General features: G+C 40.2%; 2 protein-coding genes across 8 annotated transcripts in view; both read right to left on the minus strand.

Annotated features, from left to right (window-relative positions):
* Positions 1–9,554, minus strand: part of LOC111175365 (kelch repeat and BTB domain-containing protein 7) — a 37,081-nt gene extending 27,527 nt beyond the window's left edge. The window contains exon 1 of the mRNA XM_089899493.1: positions 1–9,554. This exon is cut by the window's left edge and continues 27,527 nt beyond it. Coding sequence (XP_089755619.1) covers positions 6,447–8,492 — 2,046 coding nt within the window. The 5' untranslated portion in view covers positions 8,493–9,554 and the 3' untranslated portion in view covers positions 1–6,446.
* Positions 9,555–14,648: 5,094 nt separating this feature from the next.
* MTRF1 (mitochondrial translation release factor 1) overlaps positions 14,649–18,503 on the minus strand; it is a 56,832-nt gene continuing 52,977 nt past the window's right edge. For 5 of the 7 annotated variants that reach the window (XM_089899498.1, XM_089899497.1, XM_089899495.1 and 2 more), the window contains one exon: positions 14,649–16,994. In XM_089899498.1, the coding sequence (XP_089755624.1) occupies positions 16,881–16,994 (114 nt within the window). In that variant the 3' untranslated portion in view covers positions 14,649–16,880. The other 2 variants (XM_089899501.1, XM_089899500.1) reach the window with 2 other exon arrangements.

Raw genomic sequence — 18,503 nt, forward strand, 5'->3', positions numbered from 1 at the left:
AATGGAGAGAAACCAGTTTCTGTCTTATATTTTAGGGTCTCTTTGGTATAGAAGTTCGGCTTGTACTCTCACACGATATGGAAGCAGAAAACTTAGGAAATAGCCTGTCATCCTTCCTTTCTCATACTCCTTTCATACTTCCTTTCCCAGCTCCCTCATCTCTAAACATACAGTAATAGGTCCAGCTCAATCTCTTTAACCCCTCTTATAACTGTCCCTTCTTCATCAAGCCCACAACAACTGCCCCCATTGAGGGCTGCAGTAGTCTGGACTACATCTGCCTTCCTTTAACTGGTCTTGCCCCCTCCGTTTTGCACGGAGAGGAGTCTCAACAAAACATTCAATCACGTCAAGCCCCTACTTAAAAATTCTCAACGAATTTACACTGTATGCAAAAAAAAGTCAACTCCTTGGGCGTGACATACAGTGACTTCAAGATGTGATGCTTAAGAGCTTTGCCAGCTTGTTCTCATCCCAAGTTTCCCCTCACATCCTAGGATCAGGTCAAAACAAAATACACTCTGTAACCTGAACATTCCCACCTTTGGAACTGTACTGTCTTTGAAGAGTCTGCCACAGTAGGAATTATAATCCTCATCGAGGTAATTTCCTTACTTGTCTATCTTCCTCAACATTTCCGCGTTCCCAACTTCATCTATTACAAGTGACTCAATTTGGTTATTCAGAGTCCTGGGTCCCCCAGGAATTATCTACAAGAGATATCAGAAAATATTGCCTTTTGGGGTTTCTCAGCTGGTAGGATGTGGGTCTGGGGAGTCCTGGCAATCATTTTGGCTGCCATGTGATAAAATCTAGCCTGACAGATGGCAGAGATTGCTGTTCATATCACAATACCCTTCCTCAGCATTCTACAAGAAGGAACCCTTGGATTCTAATAAGATACATGTTGACCCAGAATAAAGACTACCTTTCTCAAGCACACATATAGGTGTGGACATAAGGTCAAGATCTGGCCAATGTCATGTGACCAGAAGTGATGTGAACAACTTCGCTCACAGGGGTCATGCCCCCACCCCCTTTCCCTTTCTCCATTCCTCATGGCTGGAATATACACATGAGGGTGAACCAGCTTGGCCCACGTGAACCAGGACAATACCCTAAGGGTAGCAGAATGGGAAAACAGAAAAGCGTGGGTCTCAGGTGACTTCCTAGATCAGCTACATAACAGATGAGACTTTTATATGAGAAACTTCTATCTTATTAAAACAACTATAGGGTCTCTCTGTACATACCACCACACCTAGATCCTAACTAAAGTATGAAGTGAGAGGAAAACATTGCCCCGTGGTATCTTCTCTGTACAAAGAAAGCCATAAGGATATTAAGACTGGATCGGGCTGTGCCTTGAAGTGACAGCCATTGCTATTTGCTAGTTTCCCCAGAATTAAGGGATAGTTTGCCCCCGCGCCGCTGCTATATTCCTGATTAAGACATGGTAGTTACAAGCAGCTAAAATTGCTTTGGAGGAGAATGTAAAAGGTTGGCTCTGTCACGGAGAGGTGACTGCCCACAGAGTAGCATGGTTTCTGAGAAAATATGCCTCAGATATGGAGGGGAATGGTATGCAACAATACGTTCCCTACACCCTGTGTCTTGGGTGGTGTTGAGTCCACAGGCTCAAATAAGTGAAGAACAGCAGCTGATGGAACGGATCTGGGTGACAAAATGGCCCAGAGTCAACAAGAGGGCATAAAACGTATTGCCTATCTCGTACTTGAAGACTTGGCAGCTTCTATGAGCACTATCTTGTTTTGCTTTGTTTTGTTAAAAAAATTTGGTTTGTATGTATTTAACAATCTCTATGGTTCTAAAAATACCCTATCAATTAATTCTCTTAGGATTGCTAGTTAGCCATATTTTCTATAAACAATTTTGCTTCCTATACTTTCTTGCTCTATCATATTTGCTATAATAAATATTCTTTTAAAGTTATGATGAAAAGATGTTGAAATTTTTAAGCAGGTAAGGGAGAGATCAGAGGAGAGGACAGAGAAAAGTAAAACAGCTAAGAAGCAAGCAACAGATTTTAGGATTTCAAAGACAAGTAAACTTTCAAGGGCTTCTCTGGTGGCGCAGTGGTTAAGAATTCGCCTGCCAATGCAGGGGACACGAGTTCGAGCCCTGGTCCGGGAAGATCCCACATAGCCGCAGGACAACTAAGTCCGTGCGCCACAACTACTGACTGAGCCTGAGCTCTAGAGCCCGTGATCCACAACTACTGAGCCCTCGTGCCACAACTACTGAAGCCCACATGCCTAGAACCCGTGCTCCACAACAAGAGAAGCCACCGCAGTGAGAAGCCCGTGCACCGCAATGAAGAGTAGCCCCTGCTCACAGCAACTAGAGAAAGCCCGCACACAGCAATGAAGACCCAACGCAGCCAAAAATAAATTAAAAAAAAAATAGACAAGTTAACTTTCAAGTTTAAGGGACTGACACAGAACTGCAAAGTTTTTATATTTCCAATTCATGAATATTAAAACAAATTCAATTAAATAATTTTAGTTTACAACTCATTCATTATGTTTTATATTTTTTCCTCATTTTAGCACAAATTGGTGAAAATGACATCAGGCAAAACACTGGTTTCTAGTTTAATGAGCAGTGAGTAGCAAATTTATATTTTTAAATTATATTTTAAATAGATTCCTTATGGGTAGATGCCCTTTTCCAAGCACCTGTTCACCTGCTCATTATGAGATAAAGAACTCTTGCAGTTTAGATATCTTGCAATTTAGATATCTAATGAACATCTGTGATGGCCACAGTTTGAAACACCTGGAACCTATAATATACTTTAAATCCTAATATATACACAGCCTTCCTAGACAATATTCATATCACATGTATGTATAACACCTCAAGTTTCAAAGCTTTCATATACACTAGCTCATCTGACCCATTTTTTTTTTAAAGTAACATTTTATACACTTTAAAAAAATTTATTTTTGGCTGCGTTGGGTCTTTGTTCCTGGTCGCAGGCTTTCTCTAGTTGTGGCAAGCAGGGGCTACTCTTCCTTGCGGTGTGCGGGCTTCTCATTGCAGTGGCTTCTCTTGTTGCGGAGCACGGGCTCTAGGTGCGCGGGCTTCGGTAGTTGTGGCACGTGGGCTCAGTAGCTGTGGCTCGCGGGCTCTAGAGCGCAGGCTCAGTAGTTGTGGCGCACGGGCTTAGTTGCTCTGCGGCATGTGGGACCTTCCAGGACCAGGGATCGAATCCATGTCTCATTGGCAGGCGGATTCTTAACCACTGCGCCACCAGGAAAGCCCTGACCCATTACTTTAAATCGCTTACATTTACTTTACTGTCCTTATGTTAATCATCATGAGGAAATTTGAAATTCACAAGTGTCAACTCTGCCTTTGTTCTGAGGTACCCATTAATATTCACATCCCTTTCAGATGGTAAATGTATATGATTGCTTTAGCTCTATTTTAATAATGCCCTTCCCCCCTTACAAACATTTGAGCAATATATCTTGTGCAAAATGCTAATTCCTTTTTGTTGAAATGTTCTTGGGACTGTCACAGTGTTCTTACCCTGGGTGTGTGGATGAGCTGCAGAAGTGTCATAACATCTTTGAAATTATGAAAACATAAACATGTACATTTTTCTGGGGAATGGGTCAAAAGCTTTCATCAGATTCTCAATAAGATCCAGGTACAAAACAGAAAAAACAAACAAAACAAAACAACACTGCTCAACTAGAGGAGATAGAAGGACATTAAATTTAATCCTAAACCCAAATTATTTGCTAAATTAGTCTTATATTTTATACTTTTGAAAATACCAATGCTAATCGTTTGAATATTTAAATTATTTGAAATACTTTGGGTTCTCTGAGCTTTTCAGACTTCAGGCAGACAGAGACAAAAAATAAGATCATTCGAAGTCTTATAAATAGTAATCCTGCAAATGACATTATATTGAGCATTTGCTAAAATTTGTGTCAATTAATTGTAAAACTGAGACAAAGGCGCTTTCCTGTGATGAAGGGATTTCAACACTGCTACTTGTGTCACTCACTATGTAAGCAAGGGTTTTGTACATTTAGCAGAAACTAAATTAAGAGGTCAGAAGGCCTGGGGTTCCAGTGCCAGTTTTATTTGTAACTAACCATGTACAAATCACTTATCTATAAAATAAAGGTTAATTAACATCTATTCCCTAATTCACAAACATATCATGAAACCAAAATCCTTTCTAAGAAAAGCTCTTTGTAAACCAATATTTTCCTACTAATTAGCTTATACCTAACTCAGAGGTTGAGAACGACACATTAGAGAATCTGTCTCTTATCAGCTGGTTGCATACCCTAATTCTGTAGATGGATAATGTGGTTGAGACCAGCATTGTCCTATTTTGACCTTACAAAACAAAAAGCTATCAACAAGAAGTTATTGGTGAAGAAAAGTCGGTCGAAAAATACTATTAAGATACAGCTTTCCATGTTAAGAGCAGCGCTTGTTGACACCCCTGATATGGGACAAACAAAACTAAAGCATGTTTGCTGTTTTGAAGGAACACATGCTGCTAGGGTGAGAATCTTATTTCATTAAATAATGCTGAACAGAAATGTCCTGTGGACTCTTCAGGTGGCCAATCAAAATGGCTAAGAAAACATTATTTGTGTGTTTGGCTTTTTTAAACCCTTTTCTCTCTCCCTCCCTTTTCTTATTCAAAATTCTGTTCTCTATCCCAGAACACACACCTAAGTACTCTGCCAGTGTGAAAAAAATGTTAGCATTTGGTCACTAGAGAATAAACATAGAAGAGGAATTAGCATGTTACTGAACAAAGATTCAAGAAGATAAACTAAGTGGGTATAGAAAAATTTATAGAACATAAGCATCTGTATATATACACCATTTATCGTGTGTATGTATTGTGACAACCATATGTATTAACAGACCCTCAAAAGTAAGCACCTATATGTTCTCGTATTTAACAATGTCAATTTTGTGCAATTTAGTCTCTATTTCTAGACCTTCTCTTATTATGGTGATACAAAACAAACAAGAAACAGACTGGAGCATGGTTCACAGAGAAATATAGGACAGATACAAATAACCTAATAAAATAACCATGTACACCACTGCTTAGGGAAGTATTTTAGAGGAAACATACTTTCACTATTGGCCCCAAACGCTATCATCCACTTATGTTCTTTAACTGTCAACTTTTAATACAAAAATACCTTCAAGCTGATAATCATTTACAGTGACTTACAGAACTGACAGAAAATTTCAACGCTACAGAAAACAATTCTATATACAGCTTAAAGTGTTAAAGTTCTCTTCTGGCACTGGATTTTAGAGTTGATAGACACAATAACTACTACTGATCTCAATAAAACACTGTTTTTAGCTTATACATATTTTCAAAACCAGTATCGACTCACAAAAGTCACTTTCTGCTAAAGAATCCTCTAAGACAAACAGCAAAACTATACAGCCAAAATATTGTAGGAGACCATATAAACGTTTTAAGACAAGGCATGACCAACGGATAAAAATGTACATTACCCAATCACATGTCCAGTGAAAAAAACGATTGTTCCCCTGATTCAACGAAGCATGTATCAGATATAGATGAAAAAATATGGCAACTTACCTATTGCTTTTGGTTTAGAAGGGTCTAAATAGTTGGTGATGCTACCAGAATGGGTCTTTTTTAAGATAGAAAAATGGTCATATTTAGCAAATACACATTTTATATTCCAAAAATAAAAATGAAATTTCTTTTAAAACAGTGGAATCCTGATTTTTTTTTTTTACTTTCTGTGAGTGCTTAAGACCATTCTGCAAATTATCAAAATGAAATCACTCTTTAATAACCTTAATATATATGTCCAATTTTTTTTCTTTGCAGAAGAGAAGAACACCAAACCAAATTTTAACAAACCGTATTAACTTAGAATCCTAAAAACTGACTATTTGAAAATTTGGGAAATCTACTACTTTCATTATTCTGAAGGAAGATATAAACCTTCAAAACCCTACCAACAATTTCTAGTCCAATTTTCTATATAAAAATTAAAAAGCTAATTTCCTCACAACACTAAATAGAATTTAAAAACTAACAAGACTAAATTAGATAATCAAACTATAAACAGTGTAACTAATCAAAACGATTCACTGGTGCAACAAATACTTGAACAAAGAAGAAAACCACCAAGCATTCTAATCAATTATATGGTTCATTGTTTTGCATACTTTAATCTCGACTTTCTGCACAGTATATCATTATATAGTTGATTTCACGGACTGTTTAAACTTTGTAACATGACATTAGCAATTCACACATTACCCTTTCTAAGCCAAATGTGCAGCCCTCATCAATTTTTTTTTTTTTTTCCGGAAAAGAAAAGGACATCTTTTTAAGATATATTCCATAGCAGTAGAAACATCTTAGTATTTCAAAATATTTACAAAGAACCCTGCTGATCCTGTGCATTTCGCTGCGGTGCTACCTGTACCCAGACTTCATCATCAGAAAAAGAGCTTGAGCTTCCTGACTCAGAGTCCAGTTCACTGAATCCGTCTAAGTCCCATTCAGTACTGGACTCACTCCGTGCGTCATCCTCCTCAGTGATGAAACTCTGACCAGGTTCGAGGCAGGAAGGATAAACACGAGCACAGAGGCAAATAAACCCAGAGTCAAACTGCAAAAGACCTAACATGGTACCTATATTAGTCCACTGGTCTTCCCTAGTGTCATATCCATACACAGTGACCCGGTTTTTTTTCCATTGTGGGGTTGTAGAAGTGATGAGGAGCAACTTTCGGCCATGATTAACAATCTGATAGTTGTGGGTCTCAGAGTCCAGGGGAATATTACTAATGCGCCTCCACTCTCCCCTGGCTGGGTTGTACACCTTCATGACTGGGATGTCACAGATGCAATAGATCTCATCATTGAAGACACAGGCTTCCTGAAAGTCACTGCGTTTAAGAGAAGCACAGTTCAACCACATATTATGGCTGGGATCATAGCAGAGCATGCGCTTACTGTTCACAGCATAAAGATAGTTCTGAACCACTATTAGTTCAAAGGAATAGAAGGAATGTGGTACAGGAGCCACTAAGGCCCACTGGTTCCTCTGAACACTGTAGCATTCCACTTCCTTTAATTTAACTCCAGTAATAGGGTCTCGCCCACCCAAAATGTAAATGTAGCCATTGAGGTATGCCACATCCATGCCCTCACGGCAGAGCAGGCGGTCAGCAAGTTGCTGCCAACTATTCTGGGCTGGTTTATACACCCAGAGGTCTTTCCTGGGCTGGGCGGCCAGATAGATGTCATGGTCCGGAGAGACACAGACAGCTGAGGAGGTGACAGTCTTAGTGTGAGCCAAGCTGGTCAAAGGTGATGGCATTGTATAAATGTCCCCTGAGTATGGGTCATAGCACAGAAAGGGATCTCTGGGATGTCCAAAGAAGATCACCATCTCCTTGGCACACATACCCAGCCTCTGGGGTGGATTTTCTGCCATGGACACAAGAGAGCTGCAGCCACTGCTGCTCTCTGGCTTTGGCACCAGAGACTTGTACAACATGTCACCATACCGCATCTGCAGGGCTCCTTCGATAAGGTCCAGACAGTATTTCCTCACAATGGGCTTGGTCAGCAGCCCTTCCAGGTAATCCTGATCTTCATCGGTGAAGTGTGTCCAGCGGACACACTTGAAGACTTCTGCAGCGCTGGGACCCCGCTCCTTGGGAGCCGCCTCCAACCACTGCACCGCCACGTGGCACACTGTCCGCTCACTCTCGACGTCTAGACTGTCCAGGCGCAGGACGGCCAGCAGTTGGGCCAGGGTCAGATCTGCCAGAGACTCCTCCCGAATCGAACCCATGCGGCTGAGCTGCTTGAAGTTGTGGGCTATAAACGACTGGGCCTGTGATCGCAGTTTGTGATGGTCGAAGGCATCGGCGAACTTGAGGATGGCCGTGCAGTTGGCCAGATCAAGCCGGCGGGCTAGGAAGGAGGCACAGGCTTCACGCACATACTCGAGCTGCAGCATGTCGGAGGCGGCGTACAGGCGCTGCACGTTGGCCTCACTTAATGACACACGACCCGTGTAGCAGTAATCGACCAGCACCTCGAAGGACTCGGCATCCACATCGTGCATGGTCACGTTCGTCTGGTGACTCTCGTACATGCCGCCGGTGAACATGCTCTTGAAGTAGGGACACGCGGCAGCCAGCACGTTACGGTTGCAGGAAAAAAGGCGGCCCGTGCCAGGCCCGCTGCCAGGCGTGACCACCTCGATGGTCACATCACAGAGCAGCCGCGCGTCGTAGAAAGACTTGAGCTGGGCCAGCAGGGCTGCGGAATGGGCCGTGTCCTTCAGCTCCTCTGGGCCCGTGAAAAAAGCCGAAACCGAGGGCTTGGAAAGCCTCTTGGGCCGCCTTCCGCCGCGGGGACTAGCGAGGCGGCGAGAGCGCGGAGCTTCTTCCCGGGACTGCATGGTGGAGATGCCGGCGGAGAGCTGAGGACGAGTACGGGTGCAAGGACCGGGCTCTGGCGCCTCCTCACCCTCTGCTCGCTGACGCTAAGACCGCGGTGTCCCTAAAGAGACTGCGCGGGGGCCGCGCTAACTTAACTCAACCCTACGCCGCGGTGCCGCCTCTGTTTAACGCGCAGACAGTGCCTGACTCACCCGTTTCCAGTTCCGCGCCCTTTCTCCGCTTCAGCTCGCCCTCACAGTACCTACTGGCTGGAACCGAGCGATCCGCCACCGCCGCGCTGGCAATACCGGTAGGCGTCCAGGAGAACTACGGCTCCCAGGTTGCCTTCCGCGCCTCGAGGAACGCCGAGGCCCTCCAGCCTCTGCCGCTTAGGCGGCTTCACAGAAACCGCTTTGCACGTTGGGAGTAGTAGTTCGAGTAATATCGCGAGGCTTCTGGGGGATGACTGTTTTGACTAACAGAATTGGGAAGCGTTTATTCTCCTGGATTTGACGGTTTAGAGCTGTGGGTTTGAACTCCACAGTAGAAGCCCCATTTTAGTATTCATTAGTTGTGTAACTTTTCTCTGAGAACTTTTCCCCCTTTGCAAAATGGGGATAATAGTATTTCATAGGACTGTGTGAGGGTGAAATGAGATAAACTGCGAAGGACCTAGAGCGCTTCAATAAATATTTGTTGATTAGAACAATAATTAAGTGCTTACACTGTGGCTAAAATGTAAAGATTCAATAAGTGTTGGTTTTTCTTTCAGAATTTATGAAAAATGAGGCACCCACTTAGTTGAAACCATGAACAATTTCTGCAAAGAAAACTTCCAGTGTTTAATGTTGCTTCTTTTCAAAGGTTCTGAAGTGTATTACAATATTATTTATTTTTGGCTGCATTGGGTCTTCACTGCTGCACCTGGGCTTTCTCTAGTTGCCGTGAGCAGGGGCTACTCTTCGTTATAGTGCGTGGGCCTCTCGTTGTGGTGGCTTCTGTTGCAGAGCACGGGCTCTAGGCACGCAGGCTCAATAGTTGTGGCTCACAGGCTGTAGAGCACAGGCTCAGTAGTTGTGGCGCACAGGCTTAGTTGCTCCTCTGGCATGTAGGATCTTCCTGGACCAGGTCTCAAACCGGTGTCCCCTGAATTGGCAGGTTGATTCTTTTTTTAAATAAATAAATAAATTTATTTATTTATCGGCTGTGTTGGGTCTTTGTTGCTGCACGTGGGCTTCAGTAGTTGTAGCACACGGGCTCTAGAGCACAGGCTCAGTAGTTCTGGCGCATGGGCTCAGTTGCTCCGCGGCATGTGGGATCTTCCCGGATCAGGGCTCAAACCTGTGTCCCCTGCATTCGCAGGCGTTTTCTTAACCACTGCACCATCAGGGAAGTCCTGAAGTGTATTACAGTATTTTCATTACTAAACAATATGTAGGTTCATTAGGATGTCTTAGACAAAGATGAGGTCTTAGAGAACAGCATTTATAGATGGCCTTAAATATGCAAATCAGGCATATTCATAGACAGGGTGGCATCTCACCAAATCAACACCATCTTCTGGGAAGCAAGCTTATTTTCATAACTTCTTAAGAGGAATATTACACTACTCCTTTCATTTATTTCCACAAATCAGTTGAAGATTCTGGAATTGTCTTTATTAAGGCATTTTAATGAGAGTTTTAAATTAAAATATTTGGTTTTTTGTTTCAAATATTTATTTTTATTTTTGGCTGCATCAGGTCTGAGATGTGGCACGCGGGATCTTTTGTTGCAGCACACAGGCTTTTCTCTCTAGTTGTGGCACTCGGGCTCCAGAATGCATGGGCTCAGTAGTTGCAGTGTGCAGGCTTAGTTGCCCTGCAGCATGTGGGATCTTATTTCCCCAACCAGGGGTCGAGCCCATGTCCCCTGCATTGGAAGGCAGATTCTTAACCACTGGACCACCAGGGAAGTTCCAAAATTTAAATATTTAAACAAACGTACCTTGTATTGTACAAAAGCCCAAGATCCTCAAGACTTGGTATTCATACATGCTCTAACATTCCTTGAAATAATATAGTAGTTTATGCTTTACAAAAGTTGTATATATATACATATGTACTGATCAACATTTAAATATTCAAAATCAAGGGCTTAGAGATTTTTTTAAGTTAGAGATCTTTTATTTAAAAACCAGACTGCTCCTGGGACTTCCCTGGTGGCAAAGCAGGTGCCACGGAGCAACTAAGCCCGTGCGCCACAACTACTGAGCCTGTGCTCTAGAGCCCGTGAGCCACAACTACTGAAGCCCGTGCACCTAGAGCCTGTGCTCCGCAACAAGAGAAGCCACCACAATGAGAAGCCTGCACACTGCAATGAAGAGTAGTCCCCACTCGCTGCAACTAGAGAAAGCCTGCACACAGCAACAAAGACCCAACGCAGCCAAAAAACAAAAAAAAAACAGAAAAACCCAGACTGCTCCTGCTGCTAGTTTGCCATGTGTTACCATAACCTAATGAATAAAATATTTAGTATTATTACATGAGTAGGTATATAACATATAGCAGAATAACTCTCAAATTGTTTTTCTCTCTTTTCTTATTAGCTGATGAGGGTCTAATGGAAATACTCCAAGATAGAGACATTAAGCTAAGTGGGGCTCTGGGCTCCAAAATCTCTTCTGTACCTTCATTGGGTATCCTTCAGGTACACCAGAGACAATTAAGTCATTAGTAACACCGATTGCTTTCTCTCCTGCACTAACACCAGCTGGGGGAAAAGCAATAAAAACAATTTTTAAGTTGATAAAATATACTTAACATAAAGGTTACCATTTTAACAATTTTTAAATTGTTCATTGCTTTGGCATTAAGTATATTCACACTGGTTTGCCACCATCACTCTACCACCCATCTCTAGAACTCTTTATTATCTTGCAAAACTGAAACTTTGTACCCATTCATAATAACTCTCCTTTCTTCCTCCCCCAAATCCCTGGTAACTACCATTCTACTTCCTGTCTCTTTGAATTTGACTACTCTAGGTACTTAATATAAGTTCAGTGATTAATTTTTACCTTCCTTATATCTGCCCATACTTTGTTATTTGGTTTAGTTTACCGTTCACAGAACCCAAAATATTTAGTGGTACTGTGCTCTAAGCTCTAGAATAGTGCTATCACAAATCTTTGTGCAATGTTGTAACTATTTTATGTCTGCCCTGACTCATCCAGTATCCAGAGCCGCCTGTAGTTCTTGAGTACTTGAAATGTGGCCAGTGGCCCAAGGAACTGAATTTTTAAATTTAGAAACACCGCATTGTTATCAGTGAAATTCAGTGGCGAAAGGAAAGTCTTCTCAACAAATGGTGTTGGAACAACTGGATCACAATGTGAAACAAAAAACAATCTTGACCCCTGCCTCATACCATAAACTAAAATTAAATTGAGATGGGTCTTAATATTAAATTGAAAACTTAAATAGAAAAGGGAAAATGATAAACCTGCTAAAAGAAAACATAAACCTATCTCTGTAACTTTGAGGTAGGCAGATTTCTTAGGCCACAAAAAAAAAAGTAATCTTTTTTAAAAAATTGATAAAATGAACTTCAACAAGATTACAAGCTTTTGCCCATCAAAAAAGCAGTGAAAACAAAATAAAAAGGCAAGCCAGGGCTTCCCTGGTGGTGCAGTGGTTGAGGGTCCGCCTGCCGATGCAGGGGAAACGAGTTCGAGCCCCGGTCCGGGAAGATCCCACATGCCGCGGAGCGGCTGGGCCCGTGAGCCATGGCCGCTGAGCCTGCGCGTCTGGAGCCTGTGCTCCGCAACGGGAGAGGCCACAGCAGTGAGAGGCCCGTGTACCGCAAAAAAAAAAAAAAAAGGCAAGCCAGGGACTAGGAAAAAATATTCGTAATACATACACCCCATAAACATATGAAAAGCTGCTCCATGTCGTTCATCATCAGATGAATGCAAATTTAAGTCACAATGAGAAAACACTGCATACCCACGAAAATGGCAAAACTTAAACAGATCAACAATACTAAATGCTGGTGATGACAGGGAGCCATTGGAAACCTCATATGTTAATACTATGACTATAAATGGATATATCCACTTTGAAAAACTGTTTGGTAGTTTCTTTGAATGTTAAATGCCCAACAATTTCACTCCTAGGCATTTGCCCAAGGGAAATTAAAACATGTCTACAAAAAGACCTGTGCAAGGATGTTCATAGTAGCTTTATCCATAATAGCCGAAACTGGGAATAATCCAAATGTGCATCAATAGAAGAATGAATAAAATGAATTGTGGTATATTCATACCGTGTGATACTACTTAGAAATAAAAGCGAAACAACCCTTGATACCTGCAATATTGTAAATGAGTATCAAAACTTTTGAACAAAGAAGCCAGATATACAGGAGTACATACTGAATGACCATTGATGTGAAGTTCCAGAACAGTAAAATAAGCTATGGTGAATAAAGATCGTAATAGAGGTTGCCACTGTTGGGGGAGGGGGAGTTGGCAGATTACTGGATTGACTGGAAAGGAGCACAAGGAAACTTTCAGAGGCAGTGGAAATGTTCTCTTCTTGAATGGGCTGGCAGTTACAAGGGTGTATGCAATTGTCAGTTGCATACAAAACTCAGTTAACTCAATTGTAAATGCAATTATCACAAAATGAATACACCCTTGTAACTTCCACTCAGGTCCAGATATAGAACATTACCAGCATCCCAAAAGCTCCACCCCTGCCAACACATGTCTTCCTAATCACTGTTGCCCCCAACACTAGAGTCTATGATTTTAAAAATATTTTCTTTTAATTTTTAGTTGACTGTAGTAGTTTGTGATCCGAGGTCCCTTGACTCAATTTCAAATTCAATTTTAAAATCTCTCTAAGGTTTATTTTTTAAATAAAGTTTGTTACTCCTTAATATTCTAAAGGTGTTGTGCATATGAGGCAATAAACTTTGGCTTTCCAGATTCTTTACAAGAACCCTGATTTATCTTTGGCTTATATATTCATTCCTAATATTTTTCTACTAAAGTTAAAAATGTCAAGTTTATCTTTGTAGTTTAGGAGACTAAAGGTCTATCTGAATAAAGCAAGATTATGAGTTTAACTGAATCTCACTGTACAAAAATAAAGTGTATAACAACTGAAAGTACTCATTAATTAAATAACAGATGTCCTAGATCCTTGCTACTCCAAGTGGTGTTTGTGGCTTATCAACATCATCCATCATCACCTGGGAGCTTGCTGGAAATGCAGAATCACAGGCTCCAGACCTACTAAATCAGAATCTGTATTATGGCAAGTTTCCCAAATGATCTGGATAAATACAGAGGTTTGGGAAATACATTAAGTTAGACTATCTTCATTTTGCCTTGTTTCACACAATGTTTTAATATTTACATTTCCTTGGATAAACGTTTCTCTGTTACATAAAATGCCTGAAAACAAAAATCAGTTTCTGTGTTTCTAACTTTAACCCTCAAACTCCCTATTCAACATTCTTTCAAATTAAAGCAGATTCTCCAGACACATCATTATTGGGGGGGGGCCCGAGGGGGGGGGAATGCCTACCCCTAGGGAAATCATGAATCATGATATTGATTCAAATAGGATTAAATTATCTCTCAACTCAGAGAAAGTGAGAGGAAAGACAAAGGAAAGCTTTCTTTAAAGAATGCCAGCTGAACTCTACTCAATACTCTGTAATGGCCTATATGGGAAAGGAATCTAAAAAAAAAGAGTGGATATATGGATATGTATAACTGATTCACTTTGCTGTACACCTGAAACTAACACAACAGTGTGAATCAACTGTACTGCAATAAAAATTGAAAAAAAAAAATTCCAGCTAAGGGACTTCCCTGGTGGCGCAGTGGTTGAGAATCCACCTGCCAACGCAGGGGACATGGGTTCGAGCCCTGGCCCAGGAAGATCCCACATGCCGCAGAGCAGCTAAGCCCGTGCGCCACAACTACTGAGCCTGCGCTCTAGAGCCCACGAGCCACAACTACTGAGCCCATGTGCCACAACTACTGAAGCCTCGGCAACAAGAGAAGCCACCACAATGAGAAGCCCACACACTGCAAAGAAGAGTAGCCCCTGCTCGCCGCAACTAGAGAAAGCCCGCACGCAGCAACAAAGACCCAACGCAGCCATAAATAAATAAATAAATAAATAAATAAATAAATAAATTTATATTAAAAAAAAAAAGACAGTGACAGAGCCAGAAGCAAGTCTTTTTACAACCTAATATCAAAAGTGACAATCCCACCACTTCTATTGTATTCTATTTGTTAGTAAAGAGTCAATAAATCTGGTCCACATTCAAGGGGAGATTATACAAGTGCATGAAATGCCAGGAACAGGGTCACTGGGGTCATTTCAGAAGCTGTCTTGCACAATGAGAAATCAAATGTTTATATGATGCTAAAGTACTACCTCACAGATTACATACTGATTATTAAGGAGAGCATGTACCATTACAATGGAGAGATTTGACAGGTTTCAAACTTAGTATCACTAATAGTGGAACTTCCTGATATGATACAGTATCACAACATCACCTGTGAAGTAGTCTTACCAAATGTGTTTAATCTGAATTTAATTAATCTTTAGACATAATTTTACTTTATAGTACATTAAGGGCAAGCCAGGCAAATTTAGAATGTAGACTATTCTACAAAACAACCTTGTGGGACTCTTCAAAAGGTCAATGTCATATGGAAAAAAACTTGGGGGATTAATCCAAAAACTAAAGAGATACTGGCAAATGTAATGTGTAAGTCTTGGTTGGATCCTGGATTGGACAAAACAAACAAAAACAGCTAAAAAAATGATATTTTGGGGATAACTGAAGAAATTCTGATATGTAATAGCTATTAGATCATATTATATAATCATTATATTATTATTATTGATATACAATAGGTGTGATAATGGAGTTATAATTTTGTATGAGAATGTCCTTTTTCCTAGGATGTGATAAAACATTCAGTAGTGTTATAAGATCTGCAACTAACTTTTAAATAGTCCAGCAACCACTGTGTGTGTGTGTGTGTGTGTGTGTGTGTGTACAGAGAAAGAAGAAAAGCTAATGTGGCAAAATATTAACAATGGTTGAATCTAGATGATAAAATATTCATTGAACTGTTTCTTAAAAATTATTTTTAAAACTTTTCTGTGTGCTTGAAAATTTTCAAAATAAAAATTTGGGAAAAAATTTCTCTCATCTTTACCTCCAAATCATTCAATTGGTCTTAAAACTCTATTTTAATTAGCCTTTCCTGGCATACAGTTCCTCTCTGAGGAACTATCTAAAATAACAACCGCTCTCTTTTTCACTCAAGAAACTTCCCGAGAAAAATTACTAAATACAACATGCCACTTTGAATTAGAGTTGGGGACTTATATTTCGGCTCCCTGCTCAGCTGGAAGTTCTGTAAGGTAAGGACGAGGTTTTATATATCACGGCACAAAACCGACCTCAGTGAATTACTCATATTACACCACATCTGTTGATGCTTGTTAAGTCAAAGAACAATTAGAAATAGAAGCCAAGCAGAGAGTCTGCTTTAAATATTGACTTGTAGTCTGTACACTACAGAGTTCACTCAGCTCTCCAAGAGCTCTACCATCTATATCCTAGAGATGCTCACAGTTAGCAACTCATATTCTTCACAACTTTTATTTACTTTTTTATTTAAAAGTAGCAGTTTAGGGCTTCCCTGGTGGCACAGTGGTTGAGAGTCCACCTGCCAATGCAGGGGACACGGGTTCATGCCCCGGTCTGGGAAGATCCCACATGCCGCGGAGCGGCTGGGCCCGTGAGCCATGGCCGCTGAGCCTGCGTGTCCGGAGCCTGTGCTCCGCAACAGGAGAGGCCGCAACAGTGAGAGGCCTGCATACCGCAAAAAAAAAAAAAAAAAAAAATCAAAAATAAAAGTAGCAGTTTAAGTCCTAACTTTAACATGATTAATAGTACTTTGTCTTTAAATAGGAGTTTACAAACAAGTTTATAAATTTATATCACTAAATTTTACCACGGGCAAAGTCCTGAAGTAACAGATGTGAAATGTGTCTAAATTAATTTATAGATGGTTAAAAGAAAAGGCATATAAAGAGAACAAGTGATCTGTCCTACATCACATAGTCAATTCTCAATACTTTATTTCTCTTTTCAACAATGCATGCTTTGTTTCTACTTGAAGACCTGGATTGTACTTTACAGGAAACCTAAAATAAACTTAGGTCAAGAAATGTGACTGGATTCATTAAAAAATATTTTTGTGAGTACCATGTATTTTTAGCTGCTCTTTATCAACTTTCATAAAGATTTCCCTACCTCGGTCTGCTTCTTGACATAGGTCCATTTCATTTATATAATAATAAATTATAAATCAGTATTTATTTTGCTGATTTAAGATTTTCATCCAAAAATTCATTAATGGTTTCTTCATCCGCTGATTGAAGCAATCTCTGAATTAGCTGATCCAGGCACTTCTCCCCACATAAAAATTCCTGGTGAAAGAGAGTTACTATGAAAACCTGATTACTAGAAATAAAGGAGAAACAAAACAAAGAATTAAGCATATATTTATTTCATTTCTTTAAAGTCATTATTTAATAGCAACAAAAGATTACTAATCTACAGTATAATGAACACAATTGCTAACTTGGGAGGATCCCTAGCTAATTTTGCCTTTTTATGTAAAACGTGAATCCAAAAGAGTAAATGGAATTAAACTCTTACTTAAATTGTTTAAATTAGCATTTTTAAATTAGCCAACCATCCAAATTCAAATTATTTAATCCGTAAGTGGTTTATAATAGTTCTGTTTTTTCTTAAATTAGAAATACAGTGGTTTTAATATCTACAAGTCCTGTGTAATTGAAAAATATTTATACTGAAATATTTCGGGGACAAGTGTCTTGAGGTTTGCAACTTGCTTTCCAATGGTTCAGTAGCAACACAGGTGTATCTATAGAGAGAAAGGGGAAGTGGAGGAGAAAGAGAAGGCAAACATAACAAAATGTTCACAACTGTTGCATCTAGGTATAGGGTATATATATATATGGACTAGTCTTTAAACATGTGTGCTTAACATTTCAAAATAAAAAACTGAGGAAAAAACCTCTCTCATGTTAACCTCCAAATAACTCCATTGGGTGGAAACTGTTTCAGTTAAGACTTCCCTGCAGTCTTCCCTGAGGCTTCTCTCCGAGAAACGAGTAAAATAATGACGTCAGGTACCTTTCTTGTGTTATAAAGGTTCTGTGTAATAGAGTTGTTGGGATTAGTGAATTAGCACAGCCTCCTATTTTGGAAATGCTAAAAATCCAGACATTGGCTTAATAGAAATACTTTAATGTTGGCATCTGGAACATAGAACATTTGAAGTTTAGATGTAGGCATGAACTAATCTTATATTTAGTCTTTCTTGAATGGTCTTTAAGTTAAATTTCAGGTTAAGTGTACACATTTCTCTTTCAAATTAAACTGTAGGGGAAAAGATATGCCTTACTATCTTTGTATTCCACAAAACACCAGCATATAGTAAGATGTCGATTAAACTTTAAAATTAAACAGAAAGCAAGAGCACTATGATGAAATTTTAAAATTAAGATTTATACCATTTTGAACATAATATGAAAATTGCTTTTAAAATTAGTGTGCCTGTAAGCTCAAATTATTATGATATTGCCAATGTGACTTCACCACCTGGAAGTTATGTTAAAAGGATTATTACTCTTATTGATAATCACATCACATTTAGAGTTCAGTTGGATTAACCAGAGTGCTAGCGATACAAAGATCAAAGATGAAGGAGCTGGGGCTTCCCTGGTGGCGCAGTGGTTAAGAATCCACCTGCCAATGCAGGGGACACGGGTTCTATCCCTGGTCCAGGAAGATCCCACATGCCCCAGAGCAACTAAGCCCGTGCACCACAACTACTGAGCCAGCGCTCTAGAGCCCACAAGCCACAACTACTGAGCCTGCGTGCTACAACTACTGAAGCCCACGTGCCT

This window comes from Delphinapterus leucas, chromosome 18 (genome assembly GCF_059928025.1).
Source record: "Delphinapterus leucas isolate spDelLeu-1000000601 "Yukka" chromosome 18, BTC_Dleu_Yukka2, whole genome shotgun sequence".
In the NCBI taxonomy this organism is placed as follows: domain Eukaryota; kingdom Metazoa; phylum Chordata; class Mammalia; order Artiodactyla; family Monodontidae; genus Delphinapterus; species Delphinapterus leucas.